At 36.9% G+C, this 21,893-nt stretch overlaps 1 protein-coding gene across 1 annotated transcript in view; it reads left to right on the top strand.

Annotated features, from left to right (window-relative positions):
• The first annotated feature begins 536 nt into the window (after positions 1-536).
• SCLT1 (sodium channel and clathrin linker 1) overlaps positions 537-21,893 on the top strand; it is a 186,256-nt gene continuing 164,899 nt past the window's right edge. The window contains exons 1-4 of the mRNA XM_004711863.1: positions 537-546; positions 3,947-4,052; positions 12,108-12,243; positions 16,665-16,787. Coding sequence (XP_004711920.1) covers positions 537-546; positions 3,947-4,052; positions 12,108-12,243; positions 16,665-16,787 — 375 coding nt within the window. The remainder of the gene's footprint in view (positions 547-3,946; positions 4,053-12,107; positions 12,244-16,664; positions 16,788-21,893) is intronic.

The raw sequence follows: 21,893 nt of genomic DNA, 5'->3' as shown, positions 1-21,893 counted from the left end.
ACTTAAGTGGTTTGATTGTTATAATATATAATTATTTATATTAAAAGGAAACAGCTTATATTTTTATGATACATCAGAATAAGTTGTTTACTAACAGTTTTAACTTCATTATTCATTTGACATTCTCCCTCACCTATGGAGATGGTTATGCAATTAATTTTAAGAAACTAAGAAACTGTTAAAGAAAGGCCAAGACACAATAAGTTCCTACTTCTTTTAGTGAGGAAAAAAATTATTAACAGCCACTTTTCAGACTAGTTTCTCACATAGGTATTAATCAACGAAAGACTAATTCTTATAACTTCTTGACCCCCAAAATGATACATCTTAAAAAGAAGAGAAGTATGACTTTAATTCCTTATATGAAGGATTTTCTGATAGAAATGTAAAAAATAAGGGAACTTTTTATTATATGAGAAGTACTACTGAAAAATTTTCCAATAATGAAATATTTTAAAATATTTAATAATAAAGGTTTTTAATATGACAATAATGATGAACCCTTAATCTTACCTGATAATACATATGTACGCAGCATGACCAAGAGTAATATATTTCAATAAGCATCCATGTTTTTGAATCATCTAAAGATCAGGTTTTTTTAATGTAAAATGAGGACAATTATTACATTAAAATCCAAGCCTTGTGGGAAACAGAAGGATTTCTTCCAAGCTGTCTCCCCCAAATATATGCCAGACTTAGCTGCTTGAGAATGACTGTACACTTGGAGGTCATAGAAGTGGATTGGGGGTCATTCTCCCTGAGAGTTATCAGCTGTCTAGACCAATCAGACACCACTGTTTATCCCGCAACAAGGAGGGCCCACTCCCTTCTGATAAGGATAATAGTTGTCTGTTTCCTTGTAGGAGACACCAAAGAGGTCAAACCTGCCCAAGGATGAACAAGATTAGACTGCCACCGTGAATCTAGGTCCGACCATCTTGTTACATGTATACCCCTAGACCTTCCCATTCCTATAGGCATACCCCTAGCTCATCCCTTCCTGTTAGCTTATGCCTATCATAGATCCCCTTCCTACAATGTGTATGCCTATTGTACTGCCCCTTCCTGTGACGTGTGATTCTGTAATGATGGCCCCCTAAAGTGATATAATGCGTGGTTAGCAATAGAGAAGAAGCTCTCCTTGCGCCGAAGGCTCTCCCCAGCTCTGGGGCTGAAGGCTCTCCCCGATTCCCGGGGCCCTCCCTGGCTCTCGGGCCAGGAGAGGCTCCCCGGTTCTCCGTCCCCAAGGCTGCTCCTGCTCTCATAACCGGGTTCCCCCCACGAGGACCACCAAGTGGGACGGAGGTGAGCAATGCTACCTTGTAATGTGTCTGACTGCATCATTGTAATATCTCTTTTATTTCTCATGCTCTCGATGACTGTAATATAATATTATATATATATATATATATATATATCAACCGTACAATTGTGCTTACTGAACCCGTAGGTAGTAGTAGTGGTGGGGGCTGGCCCTTCCCCCTCCAAATTTAACTTAATACTACAAAGCCTCTTAGTTTTCATGGTATTCATGAGCTTCACCTGCCTTCCAAATTTTATTTTTCACCGCTTTACTCCTTACATGGTCAGTTGTCAGTTATCTGGTAATGAATTAAATCAATTTGGAATCATTGTGATTCACAAACAGCTGGGACCTGGAAATGGTTCATCTTTCAAGCCAATTTGTAGTTAGAATTGGCCATTACTGATTTCCTGGACCAGCTCCTCTGATTAAACAGGGGAAATAAGGCTTGAAGCCCTGACTTCCATCCTTCTCTTGCCAGCTTCTTTAGGCCAGGTTTCTCTGCTTTAACGACAGTGCCCAGTCAAGACTAAGGGACATAGCACAGGTTGATATGATTTTCATATGACCTTTTTCCTGACCTCCATCCTGCCCATTCACTCTTATTGCGAGCTATCTACTATGCATTTCTTTTCTTTTTTTAATAAATCATTTTATTGGGGGCTCGTACAACTCTTAAAACAATCCATCATCCATCCATCCATTTTGTCAAGCACATTTGTACATTTGTTGCCATCATCATTTTCAAAACATTTGCTTTCTACTTGAGCCCTTGGTATTAGCTCTTCATTTTTCTCCTCCCTCCCTCCCTCATGAACCCTTGACAATTTATAAATTATTATTTTTTCACATCTTGCACTGACCAATGTCTCCCTTTACCCACTTTTCTGTTGAGGGCTATAAGAAGATCTGTTTTCTGTTTTCTGAGAGGGGTATAAGAAGATCATTGTGATGGGTTCCCCTCCCCCCTTCCCCTTCCCCTCGTGATATGGCTACTCTCAATATTGGTTATCTCTCCTGGATTCCCTGTGTTTCCAGCTCTGTACCCGTGTGCATGCTGTGGTCTAGGTCTACTATGCCTTTCTTACCTAGTATATCTGGTCACTTGTTCTTATTCATATTTCTCCCTATTTGAGGTTCCTTCTTGTCTGCTTGAAATCCCAACAATCTCTTGATCCCTTCAGAGAGAACTAGGCATACCTTTATCTTATTTTCTTTATAATATTTATTCTTGTAGCTATTTTAGTTAGTGATATTTTACTATCCTTCCTACTGAAATATGTGTATGACAATAGTGACCATCTTTGTGTATCATACAGCTTGGCTTTAGATATTTAATAAGGATGGTGAATTACAGCTAGAATGACAACTAAGAAAGCCTCTATTTCTTTTATTTTGCAATTAACATCTTTCCACTTGAAATGCTAGAGAAATACAGGTATCCATATGGACGTCACCTAAATTGAGGTAAATAAATTAAATTAATTAATTAAGATACATGAATGCTCTAGAGGTCTTCTGGTATTAGTTACAATGACATTCCTACAAAGAAATGTCCCCTTTACTTGTTTTTCAAAATCTATGCATCAGAATCACATTTCTTGCAATGTGTAATATAAAATAGTTAACTTGTCTTCTGTTCAAAATGAGTTTTTTATTGGATTCTACATTTCATTAAAATATTCAGTTGTTTGGGGGCTCACACTTAATTCTGGTCTCAATCTCAGAACAATTAGTTTCTATGACATGGCCCTGCTTGATGCCCTAATGAAGAGATCACTGAAGATATGGGTGCTATAGCCAGGTGTAGTGTAGAATCCAGATGGTGCCTGGCTATCAGAAAGAATAGCGTCTGGAGTCTCAAAGGAGCCATCCAAGTGAGGCATCAACTAAGTCCCCATGGAAAAAGCATACCAGTCTGCATGATCCCAGGATTGTAAATATTAAAGCCCAAATCCAAAGGAGGGAATGGTGTTAGAGCTTAAATTGTGAACATCCAGTTGCAAAAGATGATGGATGATGGTGGAAGCCTAAAATCCATTTTCAGCGTCCCCACGTGGATTAAGCCTCCAGTAAATCCCCCCTGACCATAATGGAGGAATGTGACTAGCCTTGCTTTTAGACAGAGAGAGCCCTGTAAAGTCAGTTTTGGCAGATTAGTTAGGCTACATGTAATACCGTATTACTGGATCCCCCTTTTGACCTATTTTAGAGTTATTTCAGTTTTTTATTTTCCATTTTCTTTTTGATTGAGGTTTTTTTATGTTTAGTCGTTGTTGGACTTTTTTGTTTGTTTGGTTCCTGTTTTGGACGATTTTCTGTAAATGAAATCGAACATAAGTAGAAGCCATAACTGTATTGATAGGGGCATGGCAGGGAAGGATGGGGGAAATGGGGAGCTGACAGCAATTAGTACTAGAAGAAAATGTTATGAAATTGATTATAACGATAATTGCACAAATCTACCTAATATGATTATCGATGAAATTGTATGATATGTGAAGTATATGCCTATAAAACTATTTCAAATATATATCCTGGTTAACAATACTTGTTAGAAGTAAAGACCAATTCTTGCTTGTCGGTAAACTAGTATCATAGACCCTCATGAATTGTATGTGAATGTACTATTTAATGAAGACCTAATTGCCTGGAAAATTGATCACTATCACTATAATTTATACTTTCAGAAACAGACGGGTGAGATGAAACTACAACTTGAAAATGTTATCAAGGAAAATGAAAGGTAGACCTATTAGCTCTTGGCTTTGTTTTGTTTTTTAATTATTATCTTACTGTCCGAGATAGTGATACAAAGTCTCACCATCCTTGCTTCAGGGAACATTCTAGCTGTACTTCGTCTAAGACAGACTTGCTCATTCTTGTGACACTCCATGGTATATTCAGTATTCTTTGCCAACACCATAAGTCAAAGGCATTTTATTAATTGTTATCTCAGGTATCTTTTATTTCTTCTTACATGTTATTTGTATATATGTTATGCATCGAGTATGCTGTTTAAGGGTATAGACTGGAGCCTGACATTCTGTTTGACTCTATGTGACTTTGAACAAGCTATATAACCTCTTGTTTTAGTTTCCTCATCTAAAAATTGGAGATAATAGCACAACCTATTTTATCAGGTTGTTTGTAAGTGACAGAGTAAACATTTGGGTTAGAATAAATAACAAGCACTTTATAAGTACTGTGACATCTGTGAGAGCCAGCACTTCTGTAAGGGGGACACCAGTGAGAGATGGAAATCATAGTTCTTTTCCATTCGGCAGCAATAGGAGGGTATCCAAACAGTCTGATACTTTTGCACATGACAGACACACAGACCAGGGCAACAGCAGTGGCAACTCCAACGCAAAGTCATCTGACTAAGGTCAGTGATGTATGACAAAGGGCTGAAGCACATTAACTGGAGAAAAAGCAGTGTCTTTAACTAATGGTCCTGGAAATATTGAGTATTTTTTAATAGAAAAATGAAACAGGATCCATATCTCACACCTTATACCAAAATGAATTCAGTCTGAATCAAAGGCCTAAAAGCAAAGCGTAGAACTATGAAGATCATTAATTTTAAAAAATTTAAAAAGAACAAACTTAGGGACCCTAATGCATGACAGAAGTACATGATCACATGTAATGAGACACACACAGTAGTAGAAAACGTAGATGACTGGCCTGCGACTTCCTGAAAATAAGACACTTCATTACATCAAATTATTTCACTAACACAGTGAAAGTAACCCATAGACTGGGAAAAAATGTTTATCATTGACATATTGAATAATCGACTAATCTCTCAAAATTTGTAAAAAGCTTTAACACTTCAACAAGAAAAAGACAAATTAATACAGTTAAAAATGGGCAGACTGTTCTACCTTACAAATCTGGCTAGACCAGAGAATACACATTGGTACAGATAAAGAGCTCTCGACAATAAACCCTTCCGGAAGAGTAGTGGGAGTACCGTTATCATGAGGGTAGGGGCATGGTCGGGGAAGGGGAAGGAGAAAGGGAGAACCCATCACAAGATTGGATATATAGCCCCCCAAAAGGGATGAATAGCAAAAATGTGCGTGAAGGGAGACAATGAACAGTATAAAATATGAAATAATAATAACAACATATAATTGATCAAGGATTCACGAGGGTGGGAGAGGGGAAACAAAGAGGAGCTTATACCAAGGGCTCAAGTAGAAAATGTTTTGGAAATGATGATGGCAATATATGTACAAATATGTTTGATATAATTGATGCATGGAATGTTATAAGAGCTGTAAGAGCCCCCAATTAAATGACTTAAAAAAAAATGGGCAGAGAACATGATTAGATACTTCACCAAAGAAAGCATTCAGGTTGCAAACACATGAAGAAAGGCATATAATCACTAGCCATTGGGGAAATGCAAATTTAAAACAATGAAATATCACTTTTCCCTTGCATTAATAGCAACGTTCAAGAAAACGAAGAACAGCAAATACTTACTGGACTCCTTAGACACTGCTGGCGGGCCTGTAAGACAGTGTAATCCTATGGAAAGCAGTATGGTGCTGCCTCAAAAAGATGTGGATAGAAATATCATATGACCCACCAATCTTTCTACTTGGAATATATCTAGAGAATTAATAGCTGGGACATAAATAGATATACACACACTAATGTCCATGTAGCACTATTCACAAGAGCAGAAAATTTAGAAAAAAACTAAATGCTCTTCGGTGAAAGTATATATGCATAATGGAATGCTGTGCAAAATTAAAGAATAATGACGTGTCTATGAATGAACCTGGATGACATTTTGCTGAGTAAAATGTCCATCACAAAAAGACAAATATTATATAAGATTAGTATAAAAATCAAGAATAAGTTCTCATACTAAAAGGAATAAATCTTTGACGGTTACTAGGTAGTAGCAGAGTGGGAGGAGAGGTGACATTCTGGAAAGTAGAGAAGGGTTAACTTAGGTGAAGGAAAAGACTCCGTGCAATAAATAGGTGTTGGGGAAAAATGATGGAGGCAGGAGAAAACACTGCGAAATTTTCAGGAGATAAAAGCAACAGGAGCAGATACTGTTATGCATGTTATGCACCATCATGCAATAACTACAGTCTAGCTACTCAGATTAAACAGGTGTGGAAATGAGAGTGGGAGTACACCCATGAGTATATGCAGGTTTGATAGAGGATATATGTATATATGCATTTACCTTTGTTGCATATGTATCTGTGAATGTGGTGGAGCATACAGGGGGCAAAGATGACTGCTTAGACCTAACCAAGACTCATTGGGGAAATGAGTTGCTGGCCTGGGAGACAGAACCATAGTCTCAGTGGTACACAAAGGTAATTTGGCATTATATAGTTTACAAAGACAATGTTCTACATCCTACTGTGATGAGTAGCAACTGGAGTCTTGAAAACTCAAGAACGGCTATCTGTCTAAGGTGCAACTATTACTGTCTACCAACCAGATGAAAGAAGAAATGAAAGTCAAAACCCTTATGGAAATAATCCAATAGACTAATCATGTAACACGGAGCCATCAGTCTCCACAACCTTAAAACCAGAAGTACTGTCTGGTTCCCGGCCACCACTGCCAACTACTCTGAAGAGAATCACATAAAAATGCCCTGGAAAGAATGGGAGAAAAATGTGGGACAGAGCTCAAAATCATAAACCAGGCCTGGCTTACGGGTCAGAGGGAGTGATGGAACCCCCAACCCAAGGGTCCCCAGTCACCATTCTGATTTGGAACTGAACTCAAGCCTGTGTCAGAATAACCAGTCATTTAACATCAAAAGGACAGCATTTACCCAAGGCCCAGTCAGAGGTCTAGGAAGGAACGAGAATGGGAACCGGAAACACAGGGAGTGTGAGAAGTGCTGGTGCCGTGAGGGGTTTCAATGAGTGAGTTGAAGCAAAATGTGTATGAGTAATTGTACGTGAAACTGCTTATCTCTTTTGTAAACTTTCACCTAATTCACAAAAAGCTTGAAAAGAAGAAATGGTTACTGCACTATGTCAAATGTGGAAAACTTGTGGCATCTGAGAAAACAAGGCAGACCTGTTTCACGATATCAGCAATCATTGATAGTGTAGTACATAATCATACATGTATGCTATGAACCATATTGATAGAATGAAAACCTGCCAACTCATCACCCAGCTTAAGAGCTAAAAAGTTACCAACACTGGCATCTAACATATCCATTTTTCTTTCCTTATTCCATCCTCAGTTTTCCTTAAGCAGAGGTATATACTATATTAATACTGTGTTTGTCCTTCCCTTGAGTTTTATTTTTTCACAAAGATATATTCACAAATAACAAATTATTTAGTCTTTTATAAAAATGATATCATATACATACAGGCATCTAGTATTTGCTTTTTTCACTTAATAACATATACAAGTACAGAATCTCTAGGGGATAGAATGACTGGGTCATAGGTTATATGATTTTAATTTTGCAATATAATGTTAAATAAAGCTTCACACTTTGCCAATTTGCATTCCCACTAGTGCTATTTATGAGTTTCCATTGTCTTATCAGCATGTGTTCTTATCAAGCTTCCTAGGTTTTAATCAATCTGAATGTTAAATGGTTTGTCACTGAGATTTTAATTTGTGCTTTCCTGAAAATGAATGTGGTTTAGTATACTTACTTACCCACGTTGTTTTATTTTCCTATGAGAAGCTTGTTCATTTGTTTTCCCCCTTTTTCTTGGTTAAAATAGAGGTCAGTGGAAAAGAAAGCCCCTCAGGATATGGATTGATAACAGTACCTACGACAGTAGATTTAAACACAAGTTATGAGGATGGTGATGACTGAGCAATGCTTCATTCTGTTGTGCATAGGCTATGAGTCAGAACGGATTCAATAGCACTTAATAACAATAAAAATAATTTACTTTCAATAAATACATCTTAATAATTATGATTATTTTTGTTTTAAAGGAGTTTTGTAATATCAATAGATAGATTTTTGTTTTGAAAAATGTGTTAAGTGGCTGGATATAATATCTCTGGGAAATTTTCACCTGTGAGTTAACATTTATTGTAAAAAACATTTTCTGATATAGAATTATATTAAATGATATAACTTTGACCTTTCTGATATTAAATTATATATGTTTTCCCTCTTAGGATCACTAATGGGTGCAGACCACACTGGGTCACAGTCAGAGGGGGATGGCACCAACAAAACTGTCGCTAAAATTTTTGTGAAGTGTTTCTACAGAAACTTCTTATTTTTTGTAAAGCTACCCCTATTGATTGTTTTAACAACAAAAAAATCCCTTTTTAGTTATCTCAGTTTACATTTGGTGGCTGCTGGACACGGTCAGCAGTCCACACCCACCGCCCACTCTGCAGGAGAAAGGTGAGGTTGTCTCCACCCCTAAAGATGTACGCCCCAGAAACCCAAGACGGGTGTAATGAGTCCATATCAATAAATGGTCGTTAGTTTACATTTTTCAACAGATTTGCAAGGCTAAAACTCTATGCTACTGTTTTTACTTATTGAACCTTCTGCATTGACACAATTACTGTACCAAGGGCTCAAACAGGGAAACAGTTGTGAGGTTGGCAGGGAAGCAGGACCACAGGGCTGGGTTGCGCATAGGGTTACAGTGAGTTGTACCCAACCCAATTACACCTAACAACAACAGCAATCAATGTGCTTTAATGAGCGTTGTCATTTTTACCCAATTGCAATAATGCTTTGAAGTACAAGGATTTGTCCGCAGATGCTATAAGCACGCACTGTTGATTTCATTACTAATTTTGTCCAGATTTCTGGTGTTTGAGTTACACTATTGTAATTAGTACTTGTGAACCTATATAATATCTTTTTTGAAAATGAAGTAATATAGGAAAGAAGGGCCAAAATCGAAAATGGCTTGACTCTATTATTAATAATGTAGTTTAATATAGAAAGACAAAACAATTTTACTCTTAGTATCATATAAGAATGATTGCATTTAAGTAGCATACCACTATATCATGTATCATTGATGATTAAAATTAGCAGTAAGCAATACCAAGCAGTCTTTCAGGAGCCCTGGAAGAGCAGTGGGCTGACATTAGACTACTAGTCACAAGATTGGCAGGCCAAACCACCAGCGACTTCATGAGAGAAAGAAGAAGCTATATGCTTCCATAAAGATTTACATTCTCAGATACCTTATATAGGATTGTTAGGAGTTGGCAGTGAGTTTAGTTTGTAGTTTAGGGATTCTGTAATATGCAGACTAAGCACAGGCTAGGAAGAAGGACATAGCTGTCCACATCTGAGCAGTCAGCCACTGAAACCGTCGTGAGTAGCAGCACGACATTGTCAGACACAGTGCCAAGTGATGAGCCCCTGGTGTTGGAGGGCACTCACAATACGACCAGCAGAATGCTGCCTTCTCAGTGTTAATGCTGGAGATGGAGTGAAGCTTTGGGGACTTTTGCTGATGGGGTGCACCTCAATCTGAGAAGGAATTGCTGAAAATATCCATTAATATTCAGAATGTATAATTATTAAGTATGAATATAGGAAAATTGTAAGTCATCAAAAATGAAGTCAAATGTCTAAAGATTGATATTCTAAGCATTAGCTGAAATGGAGTGGTATTTTCCATTTTGAGTCCGACGATTACAGAGTGTACTATGCCACATTCAAATGGAGTAGCGTCATAGTCATCATTAAAAAGAATATTTCATATCTATCTGACAGAAGGAAGCCTAGTTAACAAAACTACGCATCAGATTAACACACCAGCTACTACAGACAGTGGTGAGGATATAGAAGAATTTTACCAACTTCTAAGTCTGAAATTCATCTAGCATACAATGAGGGTTCGTTGATTATTAGAAATTGGAATGCAAAAATTAGAAACAAAGAGGAAAGATGAGCGATTTGAAAGCAGAGCCTTGGTGATAGAAATGAAGCTTGGGATTACATGATAGAATTTTGCAAGACCAATGACTTCTTCATTGGCAATATCTTGTTTCAGCAACATAAACAGCAATATATATGGGAACCTCACTAGATTTAATACACAGGAAAAAGACAATGAAGATACTTAATGTCTTCAGCTAAAACAAGGGCAGAGGCTGAGTGTGGAACAGACCTTCAATTATTCATATGCAAGTTCACGTTGAAGTTGAAGAAAATTAAAATAAATCCACAGAAGCCAACATATCACCTTGAGTATATCCCATCTGAATTTAGGGAACAAGAACAGATTTGATTCATTGAAAACTAATGACTGAAGAAGACTTCTGAGTTGTGGAATGACATTATGACACCATTTGGAAGACATTTACCTGGGCCATTCTGAAGAAAGGAGCCCCAAGAGAATGCAAAAATTATTGAGCACTTTCATTAATAAGACATGCAAGCAGAATTTTTCGGAAGGTAGGTAAAAACAATGCAGCAGTGCATTGGCGAAGAACTGCCAGAAATTTAAGCCAGATTTAAAAGAAGAGGTGGAACAAGAGGTATCTTACCACATCAGCTGAATTTTGGCCGAAAAGTGAGAATAGAAGAAAGATGTTTCCCTGTGTTTATTGACTATGCAAAAGCATTCAACTGCATGGAGCATATCAAACTTGGGATCACCTTGAAAAGAATGAGAATTTGAGAACACTTCATTGTGTTTATGCAAAACTTGTACATGGACCAAGAGGCAATTATTTAAACAGAATGCCGCATAGTTTAAAATCAGCAACAGTGCATCAGGATTACATCTTTTCACTGTACTTTTTCACTCTGTACGCTGAGCAAATGATCCGAGAAGCTGGATGATATGAAAGAGAAGAATGTGGCATCAAGATCGAAGGAAGGCTTATGAGCCACCTCTGACAGCAGATGACACACCTTGCTTTCTGAAAGTGATTTGAGTCACTTGCTGATAAAGATCAAGGGCTACAACCTTCAATATGGATTGTGATTCAGTATGGAGGAAAACCGAAATCCACAAACTGGACCAATAACATCATTAAAGTTGTCAAAGATTTCAGTTTACTTGGATCCAAATAAATACACATGGAAGCAGTAGTCAAGAAATCAAAGGATGCACTATATTGTACACATCCGCTGCCCAAGAACTCTTTAAAATGTTAAAGAGCAAAGATGTCATTTTTAGGAGTAAAGCGCCCCTGATCGAAGAAATGATATTTTCGGTTGCCTCACATACATGTGGCAGATGGACGACGAATAAGGAAGACTGCAGAAGCGTCAGTGCAGTTGGATCATGGTGTTGGTAAAGAGTCTTGAGAACACCTTCGACTGGCAGAAGAACAAACATCTGTCTACGAAGAAAAACTAGAAACGACGATAATGACACTTTATCTCGCCTACTTTGGACATGTTATCAGGTGCGACATATCCCTGAAAAGGACATCATACTTGGTAAGTCTGAAGGTCAGTGTAAAAGAGAACGACCCTCAACAGATGAAATCCATATCATAATCTACAGATATCCTGAATGTCTGTTTTATCATTTAATAAAGTGTCATATCTGAGTTTTACCTTTGAAAGAATTTAAATCTTACTAAGACAAATTTAATTATTCTTGTATTATTAATGACCAATTTAAAGCATTTTTATTATTATAAAATATGTTTTTAAGTTTTCATAACATAGTATTAAATGCTGATTAATTTTTTATTTAAGCCCACTTAAAAAACTTTTTGTAAAGGAGGATTTTAATCCAAATATTTATTTTTAATGGACTCAAATGCTCATTGGTGCTACTAAAATTAATTGAGATTATTATTTTTGTTAACTGTTGTTTTAAAGGCTACATAGAGAATTAAAAGATGCTGTTGAAAAGCAATTAGAGGGCTTGCCCTTTGACACAGAGATGGGAAATGATATGTATGCAAATGATGAAACAGTCAGAAACCTTCGAGAACAATTAGAACTAGTCCATCAGGTGAGTGACACAATCTTTAAGTTATATTTTAAATAAAGATAAATTTAAAACATGAGTAGTAATAGCATGGTAACAAAATTATTTACACTTGATTTTCTACAATTTAGAAGGTTTCTGATGATATCCTCAAGTGATAAAGCTTGTTATAGTTGTCCTCACTTTTTATTATGAATACAAACATTGTTGCCAAGTATATACAGATTCTGAGATGTTGCTGATGTTGCTAAGCCCTTGAGAACCCCTGCTGCAGGAAAAACTGGGTGTTCCAGCTGGTAGTCCAAGTGGTTCTTATCATCAGACAGGCTTGGGGGGGCGGGGACAACCTTTTTTGGCATGAGACTTGGTGTTTGATCATTCAAAGAGAAGGAAACAGTCTTCAGGAAATAAAGTGAATTGTACTTGATCATTCAGCCAAGTCTTCTGGCTCCAGGTACTTTGTTTGTTTACAATGTTTTAAAGTATGTACATTTTGGATAAACTAATCTGTGGTGTCAGAAGTCAGGGTAATAATTATTGGGAATGGCTAATGACTGGAAGAGATCACAAGAAAGACATTTGGCTATGGGTACTAGTAATAATGCCCCATATCTTGAACTGGGTCTTGGCTACATGGATGTACACACATTGTAAAAAGTTAATGATACATACATTTTCCAAGTATTACACTTCAACTATAGTTTACTTGAAACTTATATGCATACATTAATTTAAATATATATCATTATGATCCTGAAAATGTATCTCTCTTCATTACACTACCCACCTCCTTCTTTCTAAAACTAAGAGGGGGGATTAGCAGTGACCTGGGGTACAAAACTTTGGACTTTGGAGCTAAGCAGAAGAGGTTTCCTTCCCAGTACTTTCAACAACTTGTGGAAGGACTTTAGGCATGTTACCTAAACCTAGTCTTTACTTCTCTAAAAAATAATAAGAGTCTCTACCTTCTTGATTAGAATCTCTCAAACTTTTTGGTTTCTGGACTTCATAAAAATTCTTGATTAGAATCTCTCAAACTTTTTGGTTTCTGGACTTCATAAAAGCTTTTTGTTTTTATCAGTTACATACAGTTATCCATAGGTGTCTGTGGGGGATTGGTTCCCAGACACTTCTACCTAGAAGCTAGCAAAATCTGCCTGTTGTATAAAACGGTGTAGTATTTGCATATAACCTAGCACATACTCCTGTATACTTGAGATCAGTGTTTCCCAAAGTGATTGATACCGACCCCTGGGGACAACTGGAACAATCTAGGAGAGCTGCAAGAGCAGACACCTACACTTTATCCTGGATTATAGACTGTAGCACACAAAGTTTTCGTTGCCAAAGGGGTACTGAGTAATTTTATTTTATCTTTTCTGAAAAGGGGCAGTAAGCCAAATAAACTTGGGACCCTATGCTTACATCAACTCTAAATTACTTATAATATCTAAATGCAATATAAATGCTATGTTAATAGCATTTTACACTGCTACATCTTAGCCTTTGTAGTATTTCCTTTGACAACTTAATTTTGTGCCCCCACCTGAATATTTTCCATTGACTCGACCAGTTTGCCTAACTTGTGAATATAGAGGGTCAATTGATTGCTATTTATTGTATTTGAAATTCAAACAATTATATTTATTTCATCAGCTAGTAGAGGGATAACAATGTCATACATAATGTTGCCTTTAGAAAACTAAATACATGATGAGAGTGAAAAGGGCAAAAAATGTCTTCAAAATGTAATATAATTTTGACCTCAGGGAGTCCTGAAAGTATCTTAGGAGTTCTTGTATTGAAAGAGTAATTAATGACTGGAGAAATATTTTATTATAAAATGCCAAGAGAAATCGGTACAATACAAACATGATTCCCAATTTTGTTTAAAGAAAACATTCCAAGGGTTACCCCCACCTGAGCCACATTTATAGACATCCAGGAGTTATAATATTTACTATCAGATTATAAAATAAGTGATCTTATTTTCTTATTTATTTTTCTGCACTTTCCTAAATCGCTGCAATAAATATTTACTACTCCTAATAAAAATATCTTGTACTTTGTAGAGAGTGTTTTCTTCCACAGAAGTTTTAAGGTTTATACTGTCTGTTTAAAAAACCTTTTTACCACAAATTAGGTGGGGTTTTATCTAACAGATCATCATTTTTGCATTCAGCAACTTAACAACTTAGCAAACCTCCCAATGACTTGCCCTGTGCCCCCCTTGCCTCACTGTTTTTGCCCATCTCCCTCTTAGAGGATATTATGTTCCCTTTACTCAAGTTAGTACCTGTCTATCATCTAGCCTATTATTTCCTCTCCACTCCCCCTCCTACCCTTGGTATCGACCAAAGTCTGTGTCTTTGGGTCTGAAACTTTCTCTTGATTTTTATACCGGTGTTTTCATACAGTATTTGTGCTTTTGTGATTGACTAACTTCACCCAAGGTAACATCCTTCATGTCCACTGATGGCATGAGGTGCTTCCCAGCTTCATCATCATTCTTTAACAATGTGTGGTACTCCACTGTGTCTGTATACCAACGTTTACTTATTCATTCTTCCACCCAAGGCGCCCTGGGGGTGGAGTGGCTATGTGCTGGGCTGTGAACAGCAAGGTCAGTAGTTTGAAGCTACCAGACATTCCATGAAAGGAAGTCAGGGCTTTCTATTTTCTTTAATAGTTACAGTCTCAGAAACTCACAGGGCAATTCTACCCTGTCCAATTAATAGGGTCCCTATGAGTTGGGATTGACTTGATGTTGTGAGTTTTTTGTTTTGGTGACATCTTTATATCATGATTGATAAAACCAAAGCAAAATGAGGTAAAATAACTTACTTACAATTCCCTATAGCAGTCACAATTGGAAACCATGTTTATCTGACCATAGCAAAAATATTTTTTGTTTGAGATGAATTGTTTGTCACTAAAGACTCCAACTCCATTTCAATCTTACTTTTCCTCCTTTTTTATTTTTAAGCCACTCATAGCACTAGTTTAGGTTTGAAGGATGCAGGATCTGGAGGAACTTTTTTTTGGGGGGGAGGGAGTGTTAAAGAAATATATGCTTTGTCTACTTACACAGTCTGTTTTAAGAAATGAAACCAGCAACTATATCCAACAATATCAATGACAAGGAGTTGGTTTTGAGAATAGTCATTTGGATTGTTTCTGTCTTCTGCTATTGTGAATAAATTGTACCAGGCTGTGCATATATCTGCTTGTGCTATGTTCTTCATTTCTTTAAGGCATCTTCCAAGTAGAGAGATTGCTGGATCATTTGGTATTTTTATTCACAATGGTTGGAGCAAGTGCCATACACTTCCCAAATTGGTTGTACTGGTTTACAGTCCTTCCAGCAATGTATGAAGGTTACAATCCCTCCACACCCTCTCCAGCGTTTATTGTTTCAGGCTTTTTAAAACTTGGCTGTCAATTCTGGAGTGAGATAGTCTCTCCTTGTTGTTTTGATTTTCAACTCTTGCATGGCTACTGATCGTAAGCATTTCTTCATATGCTTATTTATTGGCCACCTCGATGTCTTCTTTGGTGAACTGTCTGTTTGTGTCTTCTATTTTCTGATTGGGCTATTTGACTTTTTCTTGTTGAGGTGTTAAAGTTGTATACAGATTTTGGAGAGGAGTCCCTGGTTCGATAAGATGCTCCAGAACGTTTTTTTCTCCAGTACGTATATGGGTTCTCTTTTTACCCTTTAATGAAACCTCTGATGCACGTAAGTTTCTTCCTTTCAGGAGGTCCCGTCATCTATTTTGTCTTCTGCTTTGGGTGTGTGTTTCATTCTGTTTGACAGAAGCTTGCACTTTCGTGAAGAGGCTGTGGCACACTGATTAAACACTAGGCTGTGAACTGGAAGTCAGTACTTTTAATCCGTCCACAGCTCTGCAGGAGAAAAAGCCTTCTGATCTGCTTCTATGAAGATAATGGCTGCGAAACCCTTTGGGCAATTCTACTCTATAATTGACCGTGACACACAGCATCGCTTTCTTGTAGAACAAGGACTGATTCTGTTGATTCTGACTCATAAGAACCCCATACATGTTGAGTAAAACTATTTCCAATGACTTATTTTGGGAAGTAAATTACCATGCCTTTCTTCCCAGGTGGACTCAAACCTCCCACTTTTAAGTTAACAGCCAATATAGGAACCGCTTGTGCCACCCAGGGGCTCCCTGTGGAACAAGGAGAATTAGTTAAACCTATCCAGGATTAAGGTTTTTAAAATTGCAAAGTAGGGGATTCTTTAAAGGTTGTTCTTTAAATTATTTCTAGTATATTTTCATATCAAAAAGACATAACTACAATCCATTTTTACACATCGTATTTTTATTTTTAAATTATTGTCTACAAAATAAATGTGGCTCATTTATAATATGCAATGGCTTACTAATCGCGAGTAATCAAATGCTTTTGTTTTAAAGGAAAAAACCCAGGCAGTGGAACTCTGGCAGACTGTATCTCAGGAGCTGGATAGATTGCAGAAACTTTACCAGGAACATATGACTGAGGCCCAAATTTATGTAGTTGAAAGTCAAAAGCAAAAGGTACTTGAGTTTTATGTTTGTTTGTTTTTAAACATATATGTATGAAATTATAAAGGTAAGTTAAAAGTTTTGCTATATAGTCAGAGAAATATTAAACAAAAATATCAAAATGTAAAGCTATTGTTTCTCAACTATAGACTCAACTAGGTCTATATGCTTCTGAAGGCAGCATCTTTATTATTTCTAACTCTTCCTCGGAGAATTCTACATTCTTTGATTTATACCATTTGCACCATTTTGACATTCCTCAGGGACTCAAATCTATGTTCCTTGTGCTGTATTTTGAAATGGGGCACAAAAGAAATCTGAAAATGAAAAATCATTGCTGTGGGCTGGACAGGTAAGGTATCCTAACTGATTTCCTCAGGAAATCCTTGCTACCCTCGGAGAATGAGCAGGTGCAGTGTCGTGATAGAAAAAGATTTCTTGACCCAACTTTCCTGGCCTTCTTTTAGCAGTGTAGTTTGCAATTTTCTTAAACTACTTCTTTATAAACCTACTGGGTTCTACAAGAAAATCTATGAAGATCATTCCTTTAGGAGCCCCCCCAAAATAGTTGTCATAGCCTTTTGAGCTGACCTCTCTGCCTTGAATTTAATTGGGCCCAGAAGATCCCCTGGGAATCTACTAATTTGAACTTTTTTTAAAATTAGTAAATCACTTTACTGGGGGCTCTTACATATCCATAACAATCCATAACTCAGTTATATCAAGTGAACTTGTATAGATGTTGCCATCATCAATTTCAAAACACTTACTTTCTTCTTGATCCCTTTAATATTGGCTCCTCTTAATTCCCTGCCTCCCACACCCTACCATCCTCATGAACCCTTAATATATTATTATTATTACATATCTTACACCATCCAATATATCCCTTCACATACAATTCGGATATTTTTCCCCCTTGAGGGGGTTTATACTGCCATCATTGTTATCAGTCCTTCTCCCCGCCCCCAACTTCCCTTCTCATACCCTCATGGAATTGTTACTCCTATTACTGTTTCTAAGGGATTTTTCTATCCTGGATTCTGTGTATCAAAAGTTCGTATTTGTACCAATGTCTATAAAACATTCTAGCAGGATTTGTGAGGTAGAACTGAGGTCATAATCGTGCAGGGAAGGAAGCATTAAAGAAATAGGGAAATGTGTGTTTATCAGTGCTCTTCTGTACCCTGAGTGCATTGTTCCATCCATGTGGCCCTTCTGTGAGATAATGTGACTGGACCTTTGGGGGAAGGCACACTCAAGCAAGCAAGGTAAATGTTGTAGTGAGAGAACTTTTCTGCCATGCTCTGACTGCAGAGACATGTTTAGGCACATTTTATTTGGGGAAAAACTAATAAACAAATATGTATATGATCCAGACCCATAGATGGGACACTTTTTTATTTACCCTCTTACATTGTGAAAAACCTCAGTTTGCGAAAGAAATGTTAAAATTCTGTATTGTTTATGGCAACAGCAAAAGATATTAGCTGGTTATATCTCTTGAACAGATAACTAAAGTAGTGTTTAATCTATATTTGATGCTGAAATGGGATTAAAAATCGAAAATGCATTTAGGTTTAAGAAGCAGCTTTTTGCATTGTTGTAGATTATCATACACAAGTAGGCCCCAGAAACTTTTATTTAGAAAAAACTTGATTTCTGACTTGGATTCAAAAAATAAAATTATGCGTTAGGTTAGGTGAGGAAACTGCTCAAATATCATGACAATGCTATATGAAGTTAAAATATTGACACCCTTAAATAGGTGTCACTAACTAGATGTTACCACCACTCATCTGTCAGTTCTGTGGTGGCTTGCATGTGGATATAATTCTGGAAATTATACTACTAGTATTTCAGATACCATCAGGACCACTAATGGTGAATAGATTTTAACAGAACTTCCAGTTAAAGAACAGACTCAGCTTATACTGCCATTGCATCATTTCTGACTCATAGCAACTATATAGGGCAGTATAGAAGTGCCCCTGTCGGTTTCTGATACCGTAACTCTTTTTTGGAGTAAAAAAACGTCATTTTTCTTTGGCTGAGGTTTTCAGCTGCTAACCTGACAGATAGCAGCCGAGCATGTAACACACTATGCTATTATAGCTCTCCTAAGAACATACTAGAAGAGAGAAACAGGTCAGGCATTTTGGGAGATTAACCACTGTAAACCATATGAATAACAGCAGAATGTTGTCAGATACCATGCAGAAGGTGAGCCCTCTGGTTGGGATGCCTCAAAATGTGAGTAGAGAAGAGCTGCCTCTTCAAAGCAGAATTAACTTTAAGGACATGGATCGAGTAAACCTTTCGAGACTGCCGTTTGCTGATGTGGCATGCCTGACTCAAAATAAGAAGAAACAGCTAGAAATATCCATTAATGATCAGAATGTGTAATTTACAGAGAATAAATCTAGAAAAATTAGAAGTTGTCGAAAATGAAATGGAGACAGTGAAATTGATAATCTAGGCATTAGTGATCCAAAATGGACTTGTGCTGACCATTTTGAGTTAAACAATCATATGATTTGCTATACCTGGAATGATAAGTTCAAGAATGGTGTCACATTCGTTACTCAAAAAGAACATTTTAAGAGCGATATTGAAGTATCTGCTGTCTGTGATAGGATAATATTTATGTAACTTCTTCATTCTGAAGTTAAACATACAATTAAGATGCATTGATAATTATTGGCAATTGAGATTCAAAAGTTGGAAACTAGGAGGAAAAAATAGCTGGAAAATATGGCCATGGTGATAGAAACAAAGCTGTAGACCAAATGAGAGAATGTTGCAACACCCCTTCAATTGCAAATAGCTTTTTTCCACATTAAAAATAGTAACTATAACACATGCAATTCCCCAGATGTAACATAGAGAAATCAAATTGATTCAAATTATAGAGTCACTTTGACTTGGAATTAACTTAATAGCAGTGAGTTTGGGTTTGAGTGAGTGGGAAGAGACAATGAAAAGCTCAATATCATCAGCCAAAACAAGGCCAGGGGTTGACTGTGGAACCAGACCATCAGTTAAATGCAAGTTCAAGTTGAAGCTGAAGAAAATTGGAACAAGTCCACACGAGTTAAATTATGACTTCAGATTGCCCACTTTGGAGAAATTAGCCACATGAAAAGCAGCAAAACATTATTAATTCAAGAAGCTGAGCCCTTCATGGCAGAAGGAACTTAAAATACTCATGTGACTGAGGTTGAGCCATCCTTTCAAGAGATAGAGTCAACCATAATGATATGGGTGAAATAAAGCCTTCAGGACGTTATTTGCTGATGTGGCATGACCCAACATTAGAAGCAACAGCTGCAAACCTCATTAATAATTGGAGCTTGGAGTTATGAAGTTTGACTCTAGGAAAATCGGAAGTTGTTAAAAGTGAACGGAATGCATAAAGATCTAAATAGACTGGTCAATCTAAATTGATCTAAATAGACTGGTCAATCTTAATTGACCATTTTAAATCAGAGTCATATGGTTTACTAGGCTAGGAGTGGCAAATTAAAAATGAAAGGCTTCATGTTCATCATCAAAAAGGACATTTCAAGACGTATCTTGAAGCACAGTACTGTATGTGACAGGATAATAGCTATAAGCATACAAGGAAATCCAGTTGATTCAACTATTCAAATTTTTTAGCCAACCATTAAATCTAGTGATGAAGAAATTGAAGCATTTTACGAACATCTTCAATTTGAAATTGTTCAAAATGTACTCAATGAATATTTGAGATTGGCATGCAAAAGTTTGAAACAAAGATGAAGGGACAGTAGTTGAAAAATATGGCCTGGGTGATAAAAATGAAGCTGGAGATCACTTGGTAGAATTTTGCAAGAGCAGTGACTTCTTCGACAACAACACCTGTTTTCAACAACACAAAAGATGACTATCGCATAGGCTTCTCTAGATGGAATCCACAGAAATCAAATGGACTACATTTGTGGGAAGAGACAAGAAGAAACTCAATATTAGCAGTCTAACCAAGGCCAGGGACAGACTGTGGAACAGACCATCCGTTGCTCATATGTAAGTTCAAGTTGAAGTTGAAAATTAAAAGAGTCCACAGGAGGTAAAATATAACCTTGAGTGTATCCTGCCTAAATTTTGAGAACATTTCTAACAATTTTACTCATTGAACATTATTGACAGATCTGAGGAGTTGTGGGATGACATAAAGAACATCATACATGAAAAAAAAATCAGAAGGTCATTAAAAAGACAGGGAAGAAAGAAAACATCAAAGTGGTTATTTAGTAAGACTCTTAAAGTTGCTCTTGATCATAGAAAAACTAAATAAAGTGGAAGAAGTGGTAAATAAGAGAGCTGAACAGAAAATCTCAAAGGACAACTCCTGAAGAAAAAGTAAAGTATTATAATGCAGTGTGCAAATATCCTGGAGTTAAAAAAAACAAAAGGAAGAACGTATTTGACATATCTTAAAAATGAAAAAACAACTTTAAGAAAAATTCAGGCCTCGAGTTGCAATATTAAAAGATTCTATAAGCAAAATGTGAACAATGCAGGAAGAAGCAAAAGAAATGGAAGGAATACATAGGTACTGTACCAAAAAGAACTGGTCAGCATTCAACCCTTTCAAAAGATAGCATGTGATCAGGAACTGATGGTACTGGAGGAAGAAGTCTAAGCTGCACTAAGGGCATTATCAAAAAACAAAGCCTCAGAAACTGACAGATTGCAAACTGAAATATTTCAAGAAACTGAAGCATTCAATCATTTATGCCAAAAATTTGGAAGACACTACTTGGCCAACCTAATGGAAGAGATCCTTTTTAAAATTTTTTTTTATTTTTTAAATAATCATTTTATTAGGGGCTCATACAACTCATCACAATCTGTACATACGTCATCTCTGTCCAGCATTTTAGTACATATGTTGACTTCATCATTCTTACAACACCCACTTTCCACTTGAGCCCCTGGTTTCAGCTCATTTTTCCCTCGCCCTTCCCGCTCCCCCCGAGCCCCTGATAATTTATAATTTATTATTATTTTATCATATCTTACCCCATCCCACGTCTCCCTCACCCACTTCTCCGCTGGCCGTCCCCCAGGGGGGAGGCCACATGTAGACCTTGT

This window comes from Echinops telfairi, unplaced genomic scaffold, assembly GCF_000313985.2.
Source record: "Echinops telfairi isolate 266 unplaced genomic scaffold, ASM31398v2 ScPeMD7_14;HRSCAF=57, whole genome shotgun sequence".
In the NCBI taxonomy this organism is placed as follows: domain Eukaryota; kingdom Metazoa; phylum Chordata; class Mammalia; order Afrosoricida; family Tenrecidae; genus Echinops; species Echinops telfairi.
This window is presented reverse-complemented; position numbering and strand designations above follow the sequence as displayed.